Raw genomic sequence first — 18,847 nt, forward strand, 5'->3', positions numbered from 1 at the left:
TCTGTTATAGGTTCCTATGTTGCCGTTCACACATATTCACAAAATATGCCCGCAAGAAAGAGTGCAGCATGTTCATCTTAGCACGTATTATGAGCGCGTACACACCATGGCGATCGGCGGTGTTCAGCAAGTATGCAATGTTAGTGGGTTTTTGCGTGCCGTGCAACTGTCACATGTGGGCAGCACGCAGCGAATTACGCTTGTGTGAAGCACCCGTACGGTGGGCGACTATCCCCATCATGTCATCCTGATCCTTCCTGTAACTTCCCCAGCAGAAGAGAACCTATGTTATATCTGAACCCTATAGATTGTATGCTGGGGACATATAAAGGCCCTTTTCACGTAGCAATTATGATGCAAATACTCGTTATATTGAGCGGGTTGCACAATAATGGTTAGGTGTGGTGAACAAACAACCAGCTATAAATCATCAGATTATCGCTGATCAGATCTTCCATGCGGACCTGGAAATTACCATTCATCTGCGGCAGCATCTTTGGTATAAATAGACGTTGTGCAATTTGCCAAATAGAAAGCAGCGGAGGAGGGGCGACTAGAGGCGGTTCTGATCCAATGAACAATCGACACTACCCAATTATTGTTCAGTGTGAATACATGCCTAGCAGACGATGTACGATCGTTACGGCACCGCTGGTTGTATGCTCGTTCCAATTTACCTTGCCATGTAAAAAAGCCGTAAGCATACTGAGCAGTGTTGCCCACATTATGGTAAGCCTAGGCGTATACTTGCCGTGTGTCTGAGTTGTGCCCAGGAGGTTCAGATGCAATTCGCATTGGACACCACATGGATACCTGTCTGTATGCTTCATGATACACGGACTGCCCAACGTTGACATGTTTTTGCATGTCCTAATTCTCTTCCATGATACACACAAGAATAGGACGTGTGATGAGTTTTTATCATGCAGACGGTCCACATGAAACAACAGTAGTGTGCAAAGCCCCATAGGCGGGTGGGTGAATGAACACGGACAGCATACAGACTGAAGTACGCTAGCTAGTGTGCTGGAGGCCTAGATGGAAGTGCTGCATATAATGTGTCAGGTCCTCCTTATCTGGAGCAATACACACCTGACCTGCTTCTGCCAGGTAGGTGTCACAGCCTGCTGTACGGAGGCAGATGGCTCACTGACCACCACTGTGCGGAGAAGAGACATCACAAAGATATCTCTCCTTCCCAGATACTTGACGCATTTATTGTTCTCACTCATAGGTTCAACATATCCTATTTACTACCCTGTTAACATCTCCCAGCTACTGATGAACATTTTGAGATGTAACCTGATTTTCAGGTGTAATTCCTATGGAAATCTTCATGCAGGTGCCCTTCTCTTCAATCTGATGTCCATAGAAGAGAGCAGTGGGCCCCAAAATATTGCTAGCGACTTGTAAGATCGCGCAGCCACAGCAGGATTTCCTTTCTTCACTAATGTCTCTATAGGTGATCTTATAGTAGAGTAAATACGGTATTCTCCGCGTTCACATTCAAACGAGTCTCGGAGCCAGGCGAGGAAGTTCAAGGATTGTGTGAATGCAAATTCTTCTGGTAAGAAATCACCCTGGATCGCTGCGGACTAGAACAAATACTAGAAGGTCCCACATGGACCTCTGAAGCGGCTGCCTTCACAAGAAAAGCTCTGGTTTTGGGCGTAGAAATGATATTAAGGAAAATGTGGGGAATCTTTTCCGTTTGCTGCGTGATATTCTCCTGATGACTCCATATTTTGACACCCCATATGCTGTGGATGTTATAAATGTACAGCTATGTTCACATTAGAAACAAAGCCACCATCGCAGATTTCCATCATATTTCATGGAAAAAATAGCAACACGCAGCATAATTTTTACCGCCACAATGATGGACATCTTGGTGGAACCTAACGGAGCCCATTGTAGGTCAATGGCGTCTGTTGGGGGCAAGATGCCACACTGCATCATGGTTGGTATTATTAATGGAAACCATGATGCTGATGAGCAAACCTAAGTTCGTTTATCTTGTTTCTAGTCATTGCATCTTGGAACCTGTTCACTACTCGTTATGGGGTCCTGTTGGGGGTTCCATTACAAATCCCAAAAATGGCACCCCTTGACAACTCTATTTGAAAATCTGCAGTTAGACCTTCAGATTTTGGTGCAGTCCTGGCGGAATAATTCCTCCCGCGTGCACGGTATGGCTGTATTAGGACGTTGGGGCTCACATTCCTGTTTGCTTCATCCGCGAACATTTGTGTTTATAAATAAATCTGTTTACGGCACATTACTTTACGTCACTGCCAGTGAAATGTTGGCTTCGGTATAGCAGACAATGCTCAAACACGCCGAGGCACGTACTGCGGTCTCAGGATCAGTGGGGGTCCTGATGATCAGAAAGTGATGGCATATCCTCGTGATGAGAGTAACCCTTTAGGTAATGCTAGTCTAGAATGTGATGAATTCACCAACTTATCACGAACCGTGGACAGGAATCAAGCGGCTTTCTTACCCTCACTCTTCTGCATCAAAAGTTCTGTTCATGAATCCTGTTGGGCCACCTCTAGCTTAATTCTGCATCAAAATCCACTTTGAGACTTGCAGATTTGGTTCAGAAATAGCAGTGATGGATTAATGTATGAATTTTGGTGTATAATGCGGGCAAATCCTGGCTTGTATGAAAGCACCCTATGTCTCTCCCGTGAGGTTTGTGTTTTCCACTAGTTCTGTAACACACTATGTTATGGAGCGTACAAGGACCCACACATGGAGCTGGAGTATGGGACCGTAACAGGCTACTGTGTAGATATGGTGGTATACATGAGTCACTAATAGAGGAAAAACTAGCAAGTCCTTCATAAATACGGTGTTTGGTTCCCACCAGAAAACCGATGTAATTGCATTAATGAATCTCTATTATGTGGGAGATGTATAAAAACCCGTACACTGGAGCGGTGGGACAACCAGACATATTGCTGCCTTTAGCAATCTCTTATGCGCAATGGGTGTTACCCATAACTATAGCCAGAATGTCCCAACTGCATGTGATGTGTGTTCAAAGTGTATTATTGTTAGTATGTATCTACTAACCTATCGAGGGATGTCATATCACACTGAGGATGGACTTGCATAGGCGAGTGCGATATTGGTCTGAGGAACATTTTTTTTTACGTGATTGCACTGCGTTTCACGAGAAATACTCATTACATCTCAGCACTCTTGATTTGCAGATGCGTGAAAACGCATGTTGTTTCAATAGTAAAAATAGAAAATCGCATGAAACTCACATTTACATGCGAGTGCAATACGATTTTTTTTGCTTCCATAGGGAATAATGAGCGATGCTTGAACAGAATCACTCAAAAATAGGACGCGCTGCGATTTTTTTTCTTCCTCTTACAGCATCTCTGTGAGAGAAAAATCACCCATGTGAATTAACCCAGTCAAAGTAATGGCTTCTTTGTGTGATTTCTGTACATCTCGCAACTCACAGAAATCGAGCGTGAAGATCGCCCATGTGAATGCATCCTAGGCCGCCTTCACACATGCAGTAAACGGTGAGGAGTTTCCGCTAGTGGAATTGTTGCGGAAGTTCCGCAGCATTTACGATACGAGTTACGTAGAGATTTCAGAAATGACACAGTGTGGATATTTTTTACAACGAAGTGTTTTAAAAAAAACGTTGCAAATTCTAAACCCACAGCATGGGGGGAATGTACTAAGCCCTGCATTTCCAACGCCCGGCTTAGTGGTTTACCCCGAGCGCACTGTGCGCTTAATACATGCAGAGCACAAGCCTCTTCACGAATGAAGCGCATCCCTGGCAGCTTTGTGCGCCTTGACAGAAATATACGCCTGGTCCCGGCCTCGCCCCCTCCCGACAAGCCCTTGAAAGTCCCAAGGCCAGTGCTGAAAGCTGAAAACACAAACTTTTGCAGAAGTAGCTCTTGCGCCAAATTTTGAGACTTTTCTACCCCACTCTTCTGGCATAAACTATTTTAAATGTTCCCTCGGGTCTATATATGCTGCGGGTTTCTGTAGCAGAATTCCGTCCTTGAAATGGAAAGGTTAAATGTTGCACCTGTTCCGCATTTAATACGCACCGTTTAGGTTCGGTCTTGGCCCGTGCAGAACGCCCGCAGCCATTTCGCCATGTGAGAAGTTGGCCTTAGGGCTCACACAGTCGTATCTGTCCCATGTAACATATGCAGTACACAGAAAATTCACATGTACAGGAGTATTTGCTGCTTATGTTAAACCTCCATAGCCTATATAGGTGCGGAATACGTAAAGAAGGCCGGTGTGAGTGGCCTAAAAGAAATGAAAGGGCTTGTAGCACTGCGTATTGTTGGGGCTCAGTTCAAAGTTTCCTGCATGATCCTCCCCCATTGACTTCAATGGAGTTTCCAAAAAAATACAGAAGTGCTTCTGTTTGTTTCCATTCCATCAGGTTTCCTTTTTTTGGACAGAAAAATAAGGCTGCGCACTGCGCTATGTTTCCGTCCCCAAATATATATATATATAGATAGAGATAGAGAGAGAGAGAAACCTGATGAAATGGAAGCAAACAGATGCCTTTCCCTTTACATTCCGTTTTTTTAAAACCCCATTCAAATCAATGGTCAAAAAAACGGATCTGTTTATTTATTTTTTCAGTTTTGCTGCTACAAAAACGTAGCAAAGAGAAACGGAAACCCTGAAGCGAGTCCTAACGCAGGTGTGAAAACAGCCCTAATCATAGGATGGCATCATCACACCTAAATGGCTACAATTCACAGCTCCTGATCACCACTGACAACACTTCTCACCTGCACAGGTGGCAGCACACAAGTGTCGCCATACCCACCAGAAAGGTGAGAATCCACCTGTGCGGGGTGCCTAGAGCAAGGGAGCCCGTAAGGGGCCGGAGGAGTGCAGGCTGCCGCGTGCGATAGTTCGGCAGATGCGATCTGCAGACAATAATCGTAGGTATAGATATAGATCTGTAGACAGACGCGGCGGCTCCCCGTCCGGAAAGAACAGCCAGCGCACGCGGCGAGGCGGAGATGCGCACGGAGAGATAAAGGCAGCGATCATCCCGGCGGAGAGGAAAGAGACCGTTACACAGGAAGAGATGGAAAGAATTAGCGCAGCCCTCAGCGCCGTGTAATGAGGACATGATGGGGAGACAGGCAGGAAGAACGAGGGGGATGGGTGGAAGGTAATTGCCGCCTGTCTGGGACATCACGTCTATAGATAGAATACCCAGGCGGCGGCGGTGTGACATTCTCGGCAGCACGTGCGGGGCATTATCAGCGGACATTACACGGACTGCGCCCTCGGTGCGGCTCCGGGCTTCCCCTCAGCACCACCGCTAACACCGGGGGAGGAAGCAGGAGGGGGAAGGGGGCTGGCGCGGCTCCTGCTGCCGCCTCCCACCGCTCATCTTTCTTCTTTCCTGGGGGCTTCGGAGATTGACCTCGCTAACCCACCCCCCACCCAGCGCGGCAGCAGCAGCAGCGCCTCCTCCTCCTCCTCCCGGGGAGGGACGGATCATTCTCCTCGCTGTGCGCACCAGCCTGCAAATAACAATAATAAACTTTAGTACGTCTGGAGAGCGGAGAGCGGCGGCCGCTCGTCCATCACTACGGAGCGACACCCGCGGGATTTATATACAAGGATGCTGCGGAGAGACTGCCTGATTGTCACCGGGAATTACAAGGGGGATCAGTGCGGGACACGGACCTCTGCTGCCTGAAGCCTCGCTAGTAGGAGAGCGGACGAGCCCCGGCGTAGCGCAGGTAAGCAATGGAGCGATGTGTTACATTGTAGCACTTGTCCGCGGCTAGTACAAGTTCTGTGTGTGCGGACGGTCCGGCTCCCGTATCGCCCCGATGTGTGTGATACGTGTTATCGGCACTTGTGTTGGGGTGCGTTGATCTCATCTAGAAGGAAGTTCCCTTTTATGTCTATCGCTGCCGTTCTTATCTGTCGGATTTATTGATCGGGAATTACAATGCTCCGTCCCCGGAGTGTGCAGCGTGTCGCCGGTCACCATGCTGGGTGATAATAAGAGATTTGGGGGTAGGGGCATTTTTTTTTTTTTTGGAAAGTCCCCTATCCTAATGCCATATAAGCGCTGTTTGTTCCAGTCCCAAAACGGAACCCAGCAAACTGGATTTACTAAAGAAAAACACTTTTTATTAGCATTTTTAATTCCGTTTTTCTGTACTACACAAAAAAAATGGAATGCTGGTGTTGAAACCGTACCGTATATGTCACGATCTATTGCGATACTGTTGCTGGTTACTAAATAACGTCCGATATGATACATTGTATGTACGTGACTGTGCCGGTGCAGTGTTGGCTTTGCACTTCGTTAGCGCATGCAGCAGATCGGTTGGTGCTTTGTCTAAGGTGGTCAGTAAAAAGTGTCCGTTCTGTTCTGGTGGTCATTGTGGCTTCACGGTCAGTGACACCAGAGTGCCGATGTGCGAGGACAACCGGGGGGGACTTTCCAGTTGCCATAAAATATCGGCTAATCTATAAGCCGAAGGGGTCTGTGTGACACCCGGATCCCTCGCTGAGACTCCCGCAGCGCAGCTGATTGCAGCAGTACATCATTAATCTTGTGTGCGGGCAGGAGACGAGCGAGAACATCCGCCGAGCTGAATTATTAACAAGGAGTAATGGAAGAGTTTCTTCTAGAGTACAGATGTCCGTCGGAGAAGTGCGAGCGCAAGAAGAACTAATGCGCCACTGCAGGGAGTGAGGGGTTAATGGTGGGGCACGCTTGTATGTAATCGCCTCTCCTGGGGAGCAGCCGGAGGAGCAGGATGTGTCGGGGATTAGAAGGAGTTAAGTCTCGCTCTCTTGCGATCACCTAAGGACTCCTGGCAGCCGCTTGTTTGTTCAGCCGCCTTCTCGCTGCCGATTTCTCTTCCGTCACAAAGCTCTCGGGGCACGGCCGGGTTATCACTGGGGAGGAGGCGCCGCCGCCACCACCCGGGAGGGACGGGGTTAATGAGTGACGGATCCGTGTGCGGCTTCGGCATTTTTTCCGACTGGATGATCGTGTTTGTTGTGCGAGTTGCACTTTTGAACTCCTTTAAGTCGTTGCCGCCGCCGCCGCCGGTCCGGAGATCAACATGACGACGTCGTCCAGAAATATCTGCTTGGAAAGTGTTGATGTGTCCGGGCGTCAGTGCCGTCCAGACTGCGCTTATGTCATGTAATTATAGCTGCCGAGCACGGAGCCGCGGCGATTGTAAAAACACTAATTGCCCCGATTTTATGGCAGCCTCTTAAGATGGGCTTGATGTGACCTTCTTTTATACTGGCGCTCATTAAGGTTTTATATATAACACCGTGCATGCTGAGATCGCTTTGCACGTATTGCGGCACTTTTTTTTTTTTTTTGCTTGCGCTTCTTTTGCACCCGATGTTTTTTTTTTTTGTCCTTTTTTTTTTACCCCCGGAACGGAGCTCCACGACCCGTCTCCGCTGAAGATATGAATATGTAAGCAATTAGGCGAGATGGGCCATTTCATAAGCGCAATAAAGCACTGCGGGCTGGGAAGTGACAGCTATAATGCGCAGCTAGAGGGCTCCAGCCGTGCGTTACGCGTCTCACTGCGCACTTAACCCTTTTCTAGCAAGGTTTGCCAGGTGCCGCACGAAAGCAGGGTATGCCGAGCTGAATGTTTTTTTGCATTTTCCTTCAACAACTTAAGCCAAAAATTGCTTTTTTTTTTTTTACGGAAAACAGTAAAAATGTGATCCGGTTACAAACTGATAGGAACTCATCAGCAGCAGTTACGGGGAGCTGTGAAATGATAATTACAGCCGTAATAAACCGCTTAAGTGCCACCAGCCTGAAAAAAAATTCATAGACGCATTTACAAAAAAATTTTTTACGGAAGCTGGAAAAAAAGTGTCCCCTATTTTTACGGACTATCCAGGAATTTTGGACAGTTGGCAACCCTGCCGGGAGAAGTGAAAAGCGTTATGCGCTAAATGAGCCGCTGGTGTTAGGTGTCAATGACTAACGCAGCGGTCTGATGAGTAAATTATGGTTCACCGCTGACCAGAGTTAACTTCGGAGTTGGTCGCTATCTACTAGTTTGCCGCTTCTGTAGCATGAATGGCACTTTCCGCCTTTTCTCCCTCCCGTACAGATGCAGGAAGCGGCCCGACACTAAACAAACACTGATCAGTTGGATAGAGATTCATGATAATTAGCGAGCCTGAGGGGAGGGGAGCGCGTACAGACGGGGGTTCACTCCGGCACTTGTCAATTACCGCCGGCTTGGGCTGGCATCGTACGTCTCAGGCTGGCACTAAAGTACATTGATTGTGCCTCTCCTGTGGGATTCGTCCTGCCCTTTGATACTTGGTAATGTCACACAGTATGGGCATTAACCACTTCTTTGCTAGGTGCTGTTTTCCGTGAATGAGAATGGCGCGTTCTCGCATCTAGAGGAAAATAATGTCACGCGAGCGGTAAATTATTGCATCCGCTGTGGCCCATATAACCTAAACTCTGGTGCCTGGCTGTAAAGTCTTGGACCTAGAGCGTTCCTGCCATAGACGCAGTATGGATGATGTATAAGTATATGCACCCTGTCAGCGCAATGCCGTGAAAGTAAAAGACTTGATACACAACGTGGCGTTCCGTGAAATGACTGCAATATACAAGCACACCTTCGCGGAGGCACGATGTAAAAGTCACCGTAGGGTATGGTCGGAGACCAGTAGAGTCACCCCCGAAAGTGCAAGGAAAGCTGTGGGCTTCCGCCGCTCCCGGCAGAGGAGATGAAGCAGAGCGCTGTCTCCGGTACGAGCCCTGCAGGGACAGCTGCGAGCGTTCTGCGTGATTAATACGAATAATAAAAGGCTTGTGCTGCTCCAGGAAATAACAGCCTGGATGTAATACGCTGCGCTCCCGGGACTTTCGTGATGACACCTCACAATTACGTATCAGCTAATGTCCGGGCCGAGCGCAGCTTGTACAGACGAGCGTCAGACGGAGTTCACAAAGGCTCCGGGGACGTCTGTCAATCGCAGCACGAAAACTGGTGGCCGGGGTTGTCGCCGCGTGATGTTTACTAGTATATTGCCCAAACGCTACCTCAAATCTGTCCGTGTTTTTTATCGCAGCAGTGTAAACAACTCAACGCACCAATTCCTGAATCCGTGAGGTTTTCAGGCGCCTTCTATATTAAAGATCGCTGCAAACAATTATGGATCATCCCTCCGCCACGTAAAAGTAGAACTGATTTCTTGATACGTTTTACGACACAAACCAGGACTGAATGCGAAAAACAGAACAAGGCTTTACCTTTCCGTGTTGTAACCCGGACGAGTTACAGCTGACAATACAACCGGATGTCATCGGTATCTGCCTCCGTTTTTAATGTAATGTTTTTATTTTTAACTAGGCAAATACGGATCCGGATTTGCGCAATAAACAATAGCAATGCAGAGGCAAAAAATAGATTGTGCTGCGTTCTAAAAAGTAGTCTGAAAAATACCACCGTATGCCCGGATACATAGACTGGCATTAATTCCGTATTATGGGCCGCACTCAGGATAATAAACTGCCCCAGTGTGCACAAGGCACCTCAGTCAGCCGGGTAATCGTTTTTAATATTGGACCACGAGGCTAGTCAGGACCTTTCGCACGGGTGGAATTGTTCTGCATCGTGCAGCGGAATGTTTCGGCTTGCAGGAAATCCTGCACAAAACTGTCTTACTGGGCGGCATTGAAAATAGTGCTCTACCAGCAGTTCCTCAAGAAAATCCGCATGTGGATTTTGGTTTAAATTGCTGCAAATTCCGCTATGTCTTGAGGAAAAAATTGCGTTCCGTTTCAAAAGGTCCGGTTCATGCAGTGTGGTATTGCAGTTTGCCATTATGAGCCCATCATAACATTAAACCTACAGGAAGCGATTGGCATCACCCCAACATTACGCCCGCCTTAACCATTAGGCCAGTTTCGGATGAGCGTATTTAGCTCTATATTGGGTCTCATCGTATTTTTATAAGCGCTGCATGGCCTATTTTTTTGCCTCCGTACACAGATCCGTATTCCGGATGTATCTAAATACGCCCATCTAAAGCTACCCTAAATTCAGGTTTTTCCCCGATCTATTCCATATAAACTGTAAGCTCCCCCGGCCAAGGATCCTACATGTCGGTATCCGTTTTATTGGGTGTGATATATCGCATACGGCACAGACTCGTGATGACTTCCAGGTGTAGTTCATGTGTCAGAGGTGCGGGCAGATCACACACATCCCGCAGACGCAGCAGCTCTGGAGGTAATTATGGGCGCACACATGTGCGGTACCTCGGGCCTCCGTGCGGTTATGGAGCTATATTTGGCGCCCTTTCCGCTCTGCCCGTAATGATTGTCCCCCGGGAGCGCACGATGTTCCGCCGGCCCTCGGGACAATTACATCGTGTTCTCAGCCTTGAGAGCCGAGCACGTCGTCGCTTTTATGTTCCTTCGGTGAAATGTTGCATTTCTGGCAGAGATTAGCGCTCCGTGTCCTATCGGGCCGTGTGATGTAGTGAGACACATAAACACTAAACCTGCTGGAGCAAGTCACCGCATAGTTTGGCTCAAGTGCATCGTGCTCGTAAGAAACGCGCTCATTGTGTGGAAGCAGCTGTTTCCCCCTACACTGCGCCCAGCACGGCGAGATAACTGTCTCCTGTCATGTGTCCTCCGGCGATTAACTCCTCATCAGTACTGCGGACATGAGAGGAGCAGCTGCGCAGAGAGGAACTACAAGTCCCAGGGCACGCACGAGCGTAATAAAAAAATAAGCGCTCCGATATAATATCAACCACTCCGGGTTTTGTTCTTTATATGCCGGTCTTGTGGGGGACGAGGCGGTAAAAGAAATGGCTTGTAAATGCCCAAATAGCTGTGCTTAGTTCCGGAGTCTGAAGGGTTAAGCGAGCGCTCCCTTCGCCTACAGCTGCGAGGAGTCACAGAGGAGGCTGTCTGCATCGGAGACTGTAAAATAATAATAGGAGCCTGTTTAATTCTCGGATCGCGTCTCGGCACAGCAGGGGGAAAGCAGGAGCGCTGTGTGCCGCCATGTGTGTGCCCACTGGTGCTGGCGACGGAAAGGATCCGAGCTGATTACACAGCGCGCTCGTTATTTCCCCACACTACCCAACGCGCCAGTCCCAGCCGATGTATATACATATATACCGAGCAGCACATCCATATATATCGCAGTAAAGAAGCCGGTTCAGACAATAAGTCGCATTTCTGCTGCGGAAAAGCATGAGATTGGAAATCTGCAGCATGTCTATTTATGTTGTGGATCTGCTGCAGATGGGAAACCTAAAATCCGCGCACAAGTTGTGTCGCAGATTTTGAAGCGGTCCCGGACTGAGTCAGGTTTGCCAGCGTGAATTCGGTGCAGGAACTACCAGATCACCAAAAAGCAACAGATTCCACAGCAGAATATCCGCACACTAAAATGCAGCAAATTTCACAAAGCCCGTGTGACGTGGCCTTAAAGATGGTCATTAGCGGCTAGAGCCTGGCGCACCGAGCGTACGTGGTTTGCGTTACATATGCCGTACGGATCTGCACAAAATAATGCAGGAATATGCCAAGCAACATGAGCGAAGCCCCCTCGCAGGTCCGTCGGGCATCAGTCAGGTGATAGATTCGTCAACGGCTGGCACCGCTCTCGTGTTCCTATGAAGGGACAGGAAGGCGGAATGCCACACGCGGATCTGAATGGCCTGGTCACATCTCGTTCTCTTCTGCGCTCCTCGGTTCTCTTACAGATTTCCATTTGGATTGCCACAAATTGCATCCAGACGGAAACCTGGACGGAGCTATAGGCTTCCATTGATGAAACCTGCTCAGACGGAGACTAAGAAGCTCGCGGTTTTAGAGACCTGTATTTGGTTTTGGCATTTTGAAATGGAAATAATAAAGTGGCGCTTAGGCCGTCCTCTCACGCGGAGGAAACGCTGCGGACGTTGTGCAGCATTTGCAGTGCAAGTCATGCAGAGGGGATTTTAAAAAATGGTCTTCATATGGCGAGGAGATCTTCCATGCCATATCCAGGGTTTGGGGAAAGTGCCGCGGATTGCAATTCCTCAGCAAGTTGTTTTTAAGCTGCAGAATCGCCTGGCGGAATTCAACCCTTGGAATACAAGGGTTAAATCCACAGCTGTTCTGCAAGTAAAGGTGTGGCCAACTCTGCGCCATTTAGGTACAAATTTGGCTACTTTGGAGTTCTTGTGGAATTGCTGCGGGTATTCTGTTGCCGGACCCCGCAGCGATCCCGTCATAGGCTAGCTTTGTATCGGACATCTGATACTAAATGGCGCAGATTTGGCCGCAGGTTTCCTGTGTAAATTGGCTGCTGCATTTAACGCTTGTATTGCAAGTGCAATTTTAACAAGTAGCGATCGACACGCGTATCAATCAGCACTTGTTTATTTCCTTTCACACGGGCCAAGCATAGGTCTATGGCGCAGAACGATCATGGCTGCGACCATTTGTACCTGTAAGCTAGCTGTACGTATGCGGGGGATGGGGGTTACAGATGATCAGAAAGCGCTTTCTGAAAGTCACTGATCGCGAGCATTTAGCAGTTTCACAGGTCCCGATTGTTGGGTGACGTTGTTTATGCCCTATTATCGGGCAGTGTAAATGGACCACTGGGTTACGGGTTGCATCCAACTCCGTCTATATGGAGAAAGGAATGCTTGTTGGTTCCTATGGGACCTGTGCTATGTACATGTAAGTGCGATGCGGTTTGTTTTTTGCATTGCAGTCTACGGTAACCGCTTGTGATCCAAGTACGATGTTGGCAATTTCATAGAAGTGATGCGATTTGTAATCAGAAATGCGTCGCCGTGAACGCTGCACACTGACGAGCGGGGATCGGGCTGGGTAATTGCCCGTGGAAGGCGCCCTCTAGTAGAAGACGCAGGGTAGCTGCCGCCTGTGATGATCGGGGCAGGAGATGCACGATGTCACGATCCCCTTCATATAGCAGACAGGCTCCGTGCGGCGCTCCGGCAGCCCTTGGCTCCGTCCTTTGTCATCTGCTGCTGCCGGCCGTCTAGCGTGTAGTGGAGGCAGCAGCCCCTATAGAGGAGCCGGGCAGCGTGCAGCCATTGATCGGCACTGGGTGAAGCCTCGGGGGAGCAGCTGCTGTAAAGAGCCGGAGCGCCACGTCCTCCAGCCGCCCCCTCCTCTTACTTATTAACCCGGCATTTAGCAGCGCGCCCTCCCCCCGGAGCAATTACACTCCAGCCCTGGAATAAATCATGCGCCGCGATAATCCTGTTAATAAAACGCAGCTTGTTCCTGACACTTCCCTCCCGCGGCTCCGCGCACGTCACCCCCGGGCTCACACCTCTGCTCGGCGGAGCTGCCAACCGACGGGCAGCGGCGGACCATAGACTTCAGGGCTGCTCCGGGGAGACGGCGGCTGCATTTGCATTGAAGTCTATTGGAAGCACTTGCGATCCTTGCAGGCGCATGATAAATCCCAAGTAGTCGCGGCGGTGCGGGTCTATAAGCATCGTGCTGCATCCAGAGTCAGTGCTACAAGCACGATCTCCGTCTTGGGTTTGGCCGACTGCACACGGGCGGATTTGTCTTGCGGAATCTTGCAAAATACTGTCCATAGCATGCTATGGCAAAGCGCGATTTACTCTACACGAGCGGAAATCAACTGCGACTTTCCGCTCACGGATGAGAAATCGCAGCACATTCCATTTCTGTGCAGATTCCGCACGGACGGCTTCCAATCCGCGGCCCTTCCGTAGTGACATTGCTGAAAGGCTGTGGATTCCGTGTCATTGCCTAGCCGGAAAAGCCAGGATAACAAAAAAAGAAAAAAAATTGCGCATGTCCCACGGCTCGCTGTGCGAATCATCTGCAGCACAGCCGTCAAAAGGGAAAAAAAAGCAGGTATGCACGGATGCTGCTGGGCACAGGGGCGTTTGGTTTGTTTTTTTTAAGCGTGCGAAAATCATAAGTGCGGCATTGCGCTTTTCTCACAACATGCATAGCAAGGAGATTGCAGGTTTAAAAGTGCGATATTGGTCCTCGTTTCTCAGACTGGTATCGCACTCGCCTGCGTGATGCAACCGTTTGCTGTATTTGCATGGCCAATACTCTCACGAGTTTTGTGCGTCGCGCGACTCACAAATTGGTGTATTCACATGTGCGATTTTTCTCTCTCAATGATGTAGCAAGATAGAAAAACCCTGGTGTGTTACTTTTCCGCAGAAAACCTGCCCGTTATTGACTATGGGTGCGTTATAAATCGCATCACACTCTATTGAAACAACATGCATGAAAATCTCGTGTTCGGCCTGCGCTGTCCGGCTGAGCGCACGGCTGACTGAGCACCTCACGGACTGTGACGGGTCCCCCTACACGCACCCTCTGCCCTCTTTATTTGGTTTCTATATGTTCCTATCCCCGGCGAGAACAGCGCTTCCCTCCAGCGAGGGCCGCCTGAGGAACGGCGTTACCTCCCAGTCCGCAGAGCACAATGCCATGTCTGCGGCTATAGATAGGATGGATGTAATGTACCGAGCGGTAATCTCCGCGCTGGAGGTGAAGGTCACACACTGGGCCATTTCTCCTCAGGAAATGAGCAGTTAAATCTGCCTTGTGGCCGTTCTGCCGGCGGCGGCGGGGATATGTGGCGTCTCGTCACCTCTCACCCGCCTGCTAATGTGCGGTCGGATCAGTAATGTGCGGGAAACGTGGTGTGTGTCTAAGGGCTCCTTCACACGAGCGTATAGATGCAGCCATTTACACCGGGCCATCTGAATAAATGCATTTACCCATACTAGCGGCTGGGAACGCATATAATAGGGCCGTGTGAGTGCGCGGGGCTCACGGTAGCGCTCGGGTAATCCCGCTGATGTGCGCCTGTCTTGATCTGGAAGAACAACTGCTTTGGGGATTATGAGGCAGCGGCCCCCCGGCCTCCTCCTCCTCCTCTCCCGCCTGCCACACAGCCTCGGCTCCAGTACGTGCCTGGCAGGAGCTGCCTCATCTCCTCACATCGCGGAGCCGTGTCATCTCCTCCCAGCCGCACGATCACCGCCGCGCTGACATGTCATCTATCAGGAGACGATCGTGTCCTGTGCGCCACCGCCGCCGCCGTGATTTATACAACGCCGCGCCTCACACAGGGCTCATATATAAAGACAGAGCTCAGTCGTGGCCAATATATAGCCATAAATATCTCTTGGCAAGCGCCGCTATTATACACACACTCATAGCTCATTCTCGCCGACTCTCTATAGAATAATGGCCATTGTTCGCCTGCGGCTAGGAAGGGGTTAACCATAGCAGCAGCAGCCGCCGCCTCTATTGTGCGCACGATGTCTGTGTGGTCCGCGGAACTGCCTGGTACGGGCGGACGTATGGAAAGGGTTAAACCGGCGGCAGCGCAGCAGCAGCCGCCGCCGTCTTGATAATGACAGCAATTAACTGCTCTGGGCCGGGAGTGATCGCCGCCTGGAGTCTGCTGCAAGCGCATTTCTGTAATGTGATTGCGTGTGACAAATGGCTCCAGCGTGGAGCGGGTTAATGAGATCAGCTAGTAAGTTCCTTGACCTATAAACGACCTCGATTTGCATCGCCCCACCGTCCCCCCGCCACCCCGCTTTATTGTTGGGAATGTCCCCGAGCGTTTAGCACACGCTGATTCCCCCCCCCTCCTTTCCTACCGACATTTATTATTAATTACCCAGGGGGGCCTCCGCCGCCTGCACATCGCGCCGCTGCCTACACCGATTTCCTTCCATGTCTCCTCACCCTTTTTTTTTCTTTTCTCATGTTTCCGCACAGGGGGACACTGACGACAAGGAGAAGAAGGCTGCACTAAAGGGGGCGACATGCTGTCCGCTACCCCCCTCTATGGGAACGTACACAGCTGGATGAGCAATGAGCGGGTCCGCATGTGCGGCATCAATGAGGACAGGTAATGGCCCTAATTAATCTACATTACAGCATCTGCCGAGCCGTCGCCGCCATTCATCAGGAGACGGAGCCCTGCGTACCGCACCTCTAGGAATCCAGCGGTGATGGCGACGTGATCAGAAACATGCGGTTTACTTGGACCGATCACCGTTCGACAAGATCACCAGATCGTTGGGTGTAAACACGAGCAAGCGATAACTCGTTTGATCATCGCTCGTTTAGCACGAGGATCATCGTTGCTCATTCGCTAATCGTTCGGGTTAATACCGATCGTTCGGTCGTTCTCATTTATTGGTGCGGTGAATGTCGACGAGCGAACGATTTATCTGCCTGTATGAACAGGCTGCCAGAGCAGACGATAAATCGCTCCTTCTAAAAGCACCCTAAGAGCTCGTTCACACGAGCGTATTTGCGGTGGCGTATTACGCATGCAGTGAATAGAACCCGTTGATTCTGTGTATTGTATATCTGCGTATTACTGACGCTCTAGTATTCCGTTTTGGTGTTTTTGTGTGCGCAAATAAACTGCGTATTTGTACACGCAAAAAAGTATGCATTGATTGCGTGCGTAAATTCGCAGCGAATATGCAGGTTTCTTGCGTATTTTACGCACGCCTACTTATTTCAGTGGGCGTCTGCGATACGTAATACACAAGGGATATGCTGTATATTTGTTTACGTATTTCATCGCGTGAAAAAAAAGCGCTCATGTAAATGAACCCATCGTAATAAATGGCTTCTATTCACTACGTACCAAGTGCAAAAACAAATTGCGCGTGTAGTACGCGGTGTAAATACACTTGTATGAACCAGCCCTTACGGTCTATTCTGTTTTGGTGAGTGCATATCACACCACTTTCACCGCATGTATACGTGCATATTTGGTACTTATGCTCTTTAAAAAAAAAATTTGCGCACAGCTACTACGTTTTTCACGTGCACAAAAAAAGGGCCAATTGATGACACCGTCTTATGTCTTCGTACGTGAATATGTATGTAACTTGCGTATTCACTGCGGGGCTTTTTTTTTTACGCCCCCAAAGATTTGAATGGATGTTTTTGTCCTTTGATCCAGACCATGATAGGACGCGCTGCGATTCTTTTCACACGTGAAAACCGCACATCAGAATACACCGATGGTGTTCTATGCTGTCTGTAAAAAAACATGACGTACTACAAACACAAAATATGGCCTCACGTGGGCGTAAGCACATTTACTTGAAAATGCGCAATGCTCATTGCGCAAAAGCATGTGTGTGTTTTACTGTACTTTTTGCGCACGCAGAAAAACGCGCAAGTGTTCCTATTTATTGAAATGTGCTAATATGTGCTATTTTTGTGTGCAAATGTGCAAGAAAATAGAGCATGTTACATATTTTTATGCACGAACAAAATGCGTACGCAAAATACACATATGAACGAACGCGGGCGTTCTGTGCATCTCACAATCGTATGTTTTTCTCGTCCGTGTAAATGCATCCTTAGGGCGCTATAACACGAGCGCAGTTGATGCTCGGGTAATAACGGTAATTGCCAGGCCGTAGTTGCGCTTGCAGATTTAACCCAGCCCTGGTAACGCAAGTGTTAGTGCGTCTATAATAGCAGCCTAACCCCGATGTGAAGAACGTAACACACGACTTAATAAGTAATCGCTGATCCCTCCAGTCTGATGGGAAGAACGTAGCACGATGTAATAACCAGTCAGTAATACACTGGATGTGCAGAGCATAATACACGAGCTGATAAGTAATTACCCCGTCTTATGCGAGGACTGCTGCGTCCACTTTTTAAATTTATGCCGTGATGTCCACCCCTCCCCCACGCATTTATTCTTTATGGAGATATGGTTCCCCCTATATAATCCGGTTTGCTATTACGGAGTTTTTCAGATGCTTCGCAGGCGGCAATAGCGACATCTGCAGGCAGCATGTGGGACTGCCTGATTTACAGAGATCGTGATGAGAAAGCTGAAGCGCTCAAGGGTTGATAATCGGTGTTAGATCGTGTATTACATGAGATTAAAGGAGACCGGATTTGGTTATGTCAGCTCTAGGACTAAAATAGTGCAAATACATCTATTCTTCACCAGAACAGCATACTTTGTTCAAGGTTTCTCCCATGCCCTTCATGACGGGGACCACAGCTTTAGGGGAGGTTGTGGAGGACAGGGGCCAGATTTGTAGTAAAAACAAACATTACAATTCTGCTATTCTAGCCATTTCTAAAAAGGATCCTTAAAATAAGAATCATTAACATAATATTTAATATGAAAACTGCAGATCTTGTAGATTAAAGGGAATTATTACGTTGGAGTTCGACAATCTTTCACATGCAAACCTATTAATGGAGTCCTTAAAAGTTTTATGAAAAGCAACACAAAAAAAACAGAATCTATTTAGTGCTGCTGAGAGTAATGTGATCAGACTTGTTGTCTCATTGTACATGATTTCAAGTTTAAACTCTTAAGATTTCTTAATCTTTTTTTCAGGAAAATTCTTCTTAATGATGGCGACCTTCAGAAAGCTAGACTTGAGCTGAGAGAGGATCATCTCGGTCACACCCTGGTAAGTTTCCCTTCTAAGGGTACATTCACACGGGCGAGTAGACTATCAGCCCCAGAAACTCAGACTTAGAGATGAGCGAGTGTACTAGCTAAGGCAAGCTACTCGAGCGAGTATTGCCTTATGCGAGTACCTGCCCGCTCGTCTCTAAAGATTCAGGTGCCGGCGGGGAGGAACGGCGGAGAAGATCTCACTCGCTCCCCCCTGCTCACCGCTGCAACTCACCGCTCTCCCCCGCCGGCACCCGAATCTTTAGAGACGAGCGGGCAGGTACTCGCATAAGGTACTACTCGCTCGAGTAGTTTGCCTTAGCGAG

General features: G+C 48.9%; 1 protein-coding gene across 3 annotated transcripts in view; it reads left to right on the forward strand.

Moving 5' to 3' along the window:
- The window catches only part of BCOR (BCL6 corepressor), a 162,189-nt gene that overhangs the window by 112,674 nt on the left and 30,668 nt on the right, over positions 1-18,847 (forward strand). For 2 of the 3 annotated variants that reach the window (XM_066599942.1, XM_066599944.1), the window contains exons 1-3: positions 5,533-5,771; positions 15,839-15,971; positions 18,459-18,534. In XM_066599942.1, coding sequence (XP_066456039.1) covers positions 15,886-15,971; positions 18,459-18,534 — 162 coding nt within the window. In that variant the 5' untranslated portion in view covers positions 5,533-5,771; positions 15,839-15,885. Of the gene's footprint in view, positions 1-5,532; positions 5,772-15,838; positions 15,972-18,458; positions 18,535-18,847 lie in introns of those variants that run through there. The other variant, XM_066599943.1, reaches the window with a different exon arrangement.

This window comes from Eleutherodactylus coqui, chromosome 4 (genome assembly GCF_035609145.1).
Source record: "Eleutherodactylus coqui strain aEleCoq1 chromosome 4, aEleCoq1.hap1, whole genome shotgun sequence".
In the NCBI taxonomy this organism is placed as follows: domain Eukaryota; kingdom Metazoa; phylum Chordata; class Amphibia; order Anura; family Eleutherodactylidae; genus Eleutherodactylus; species Eleutherodactylus coqui.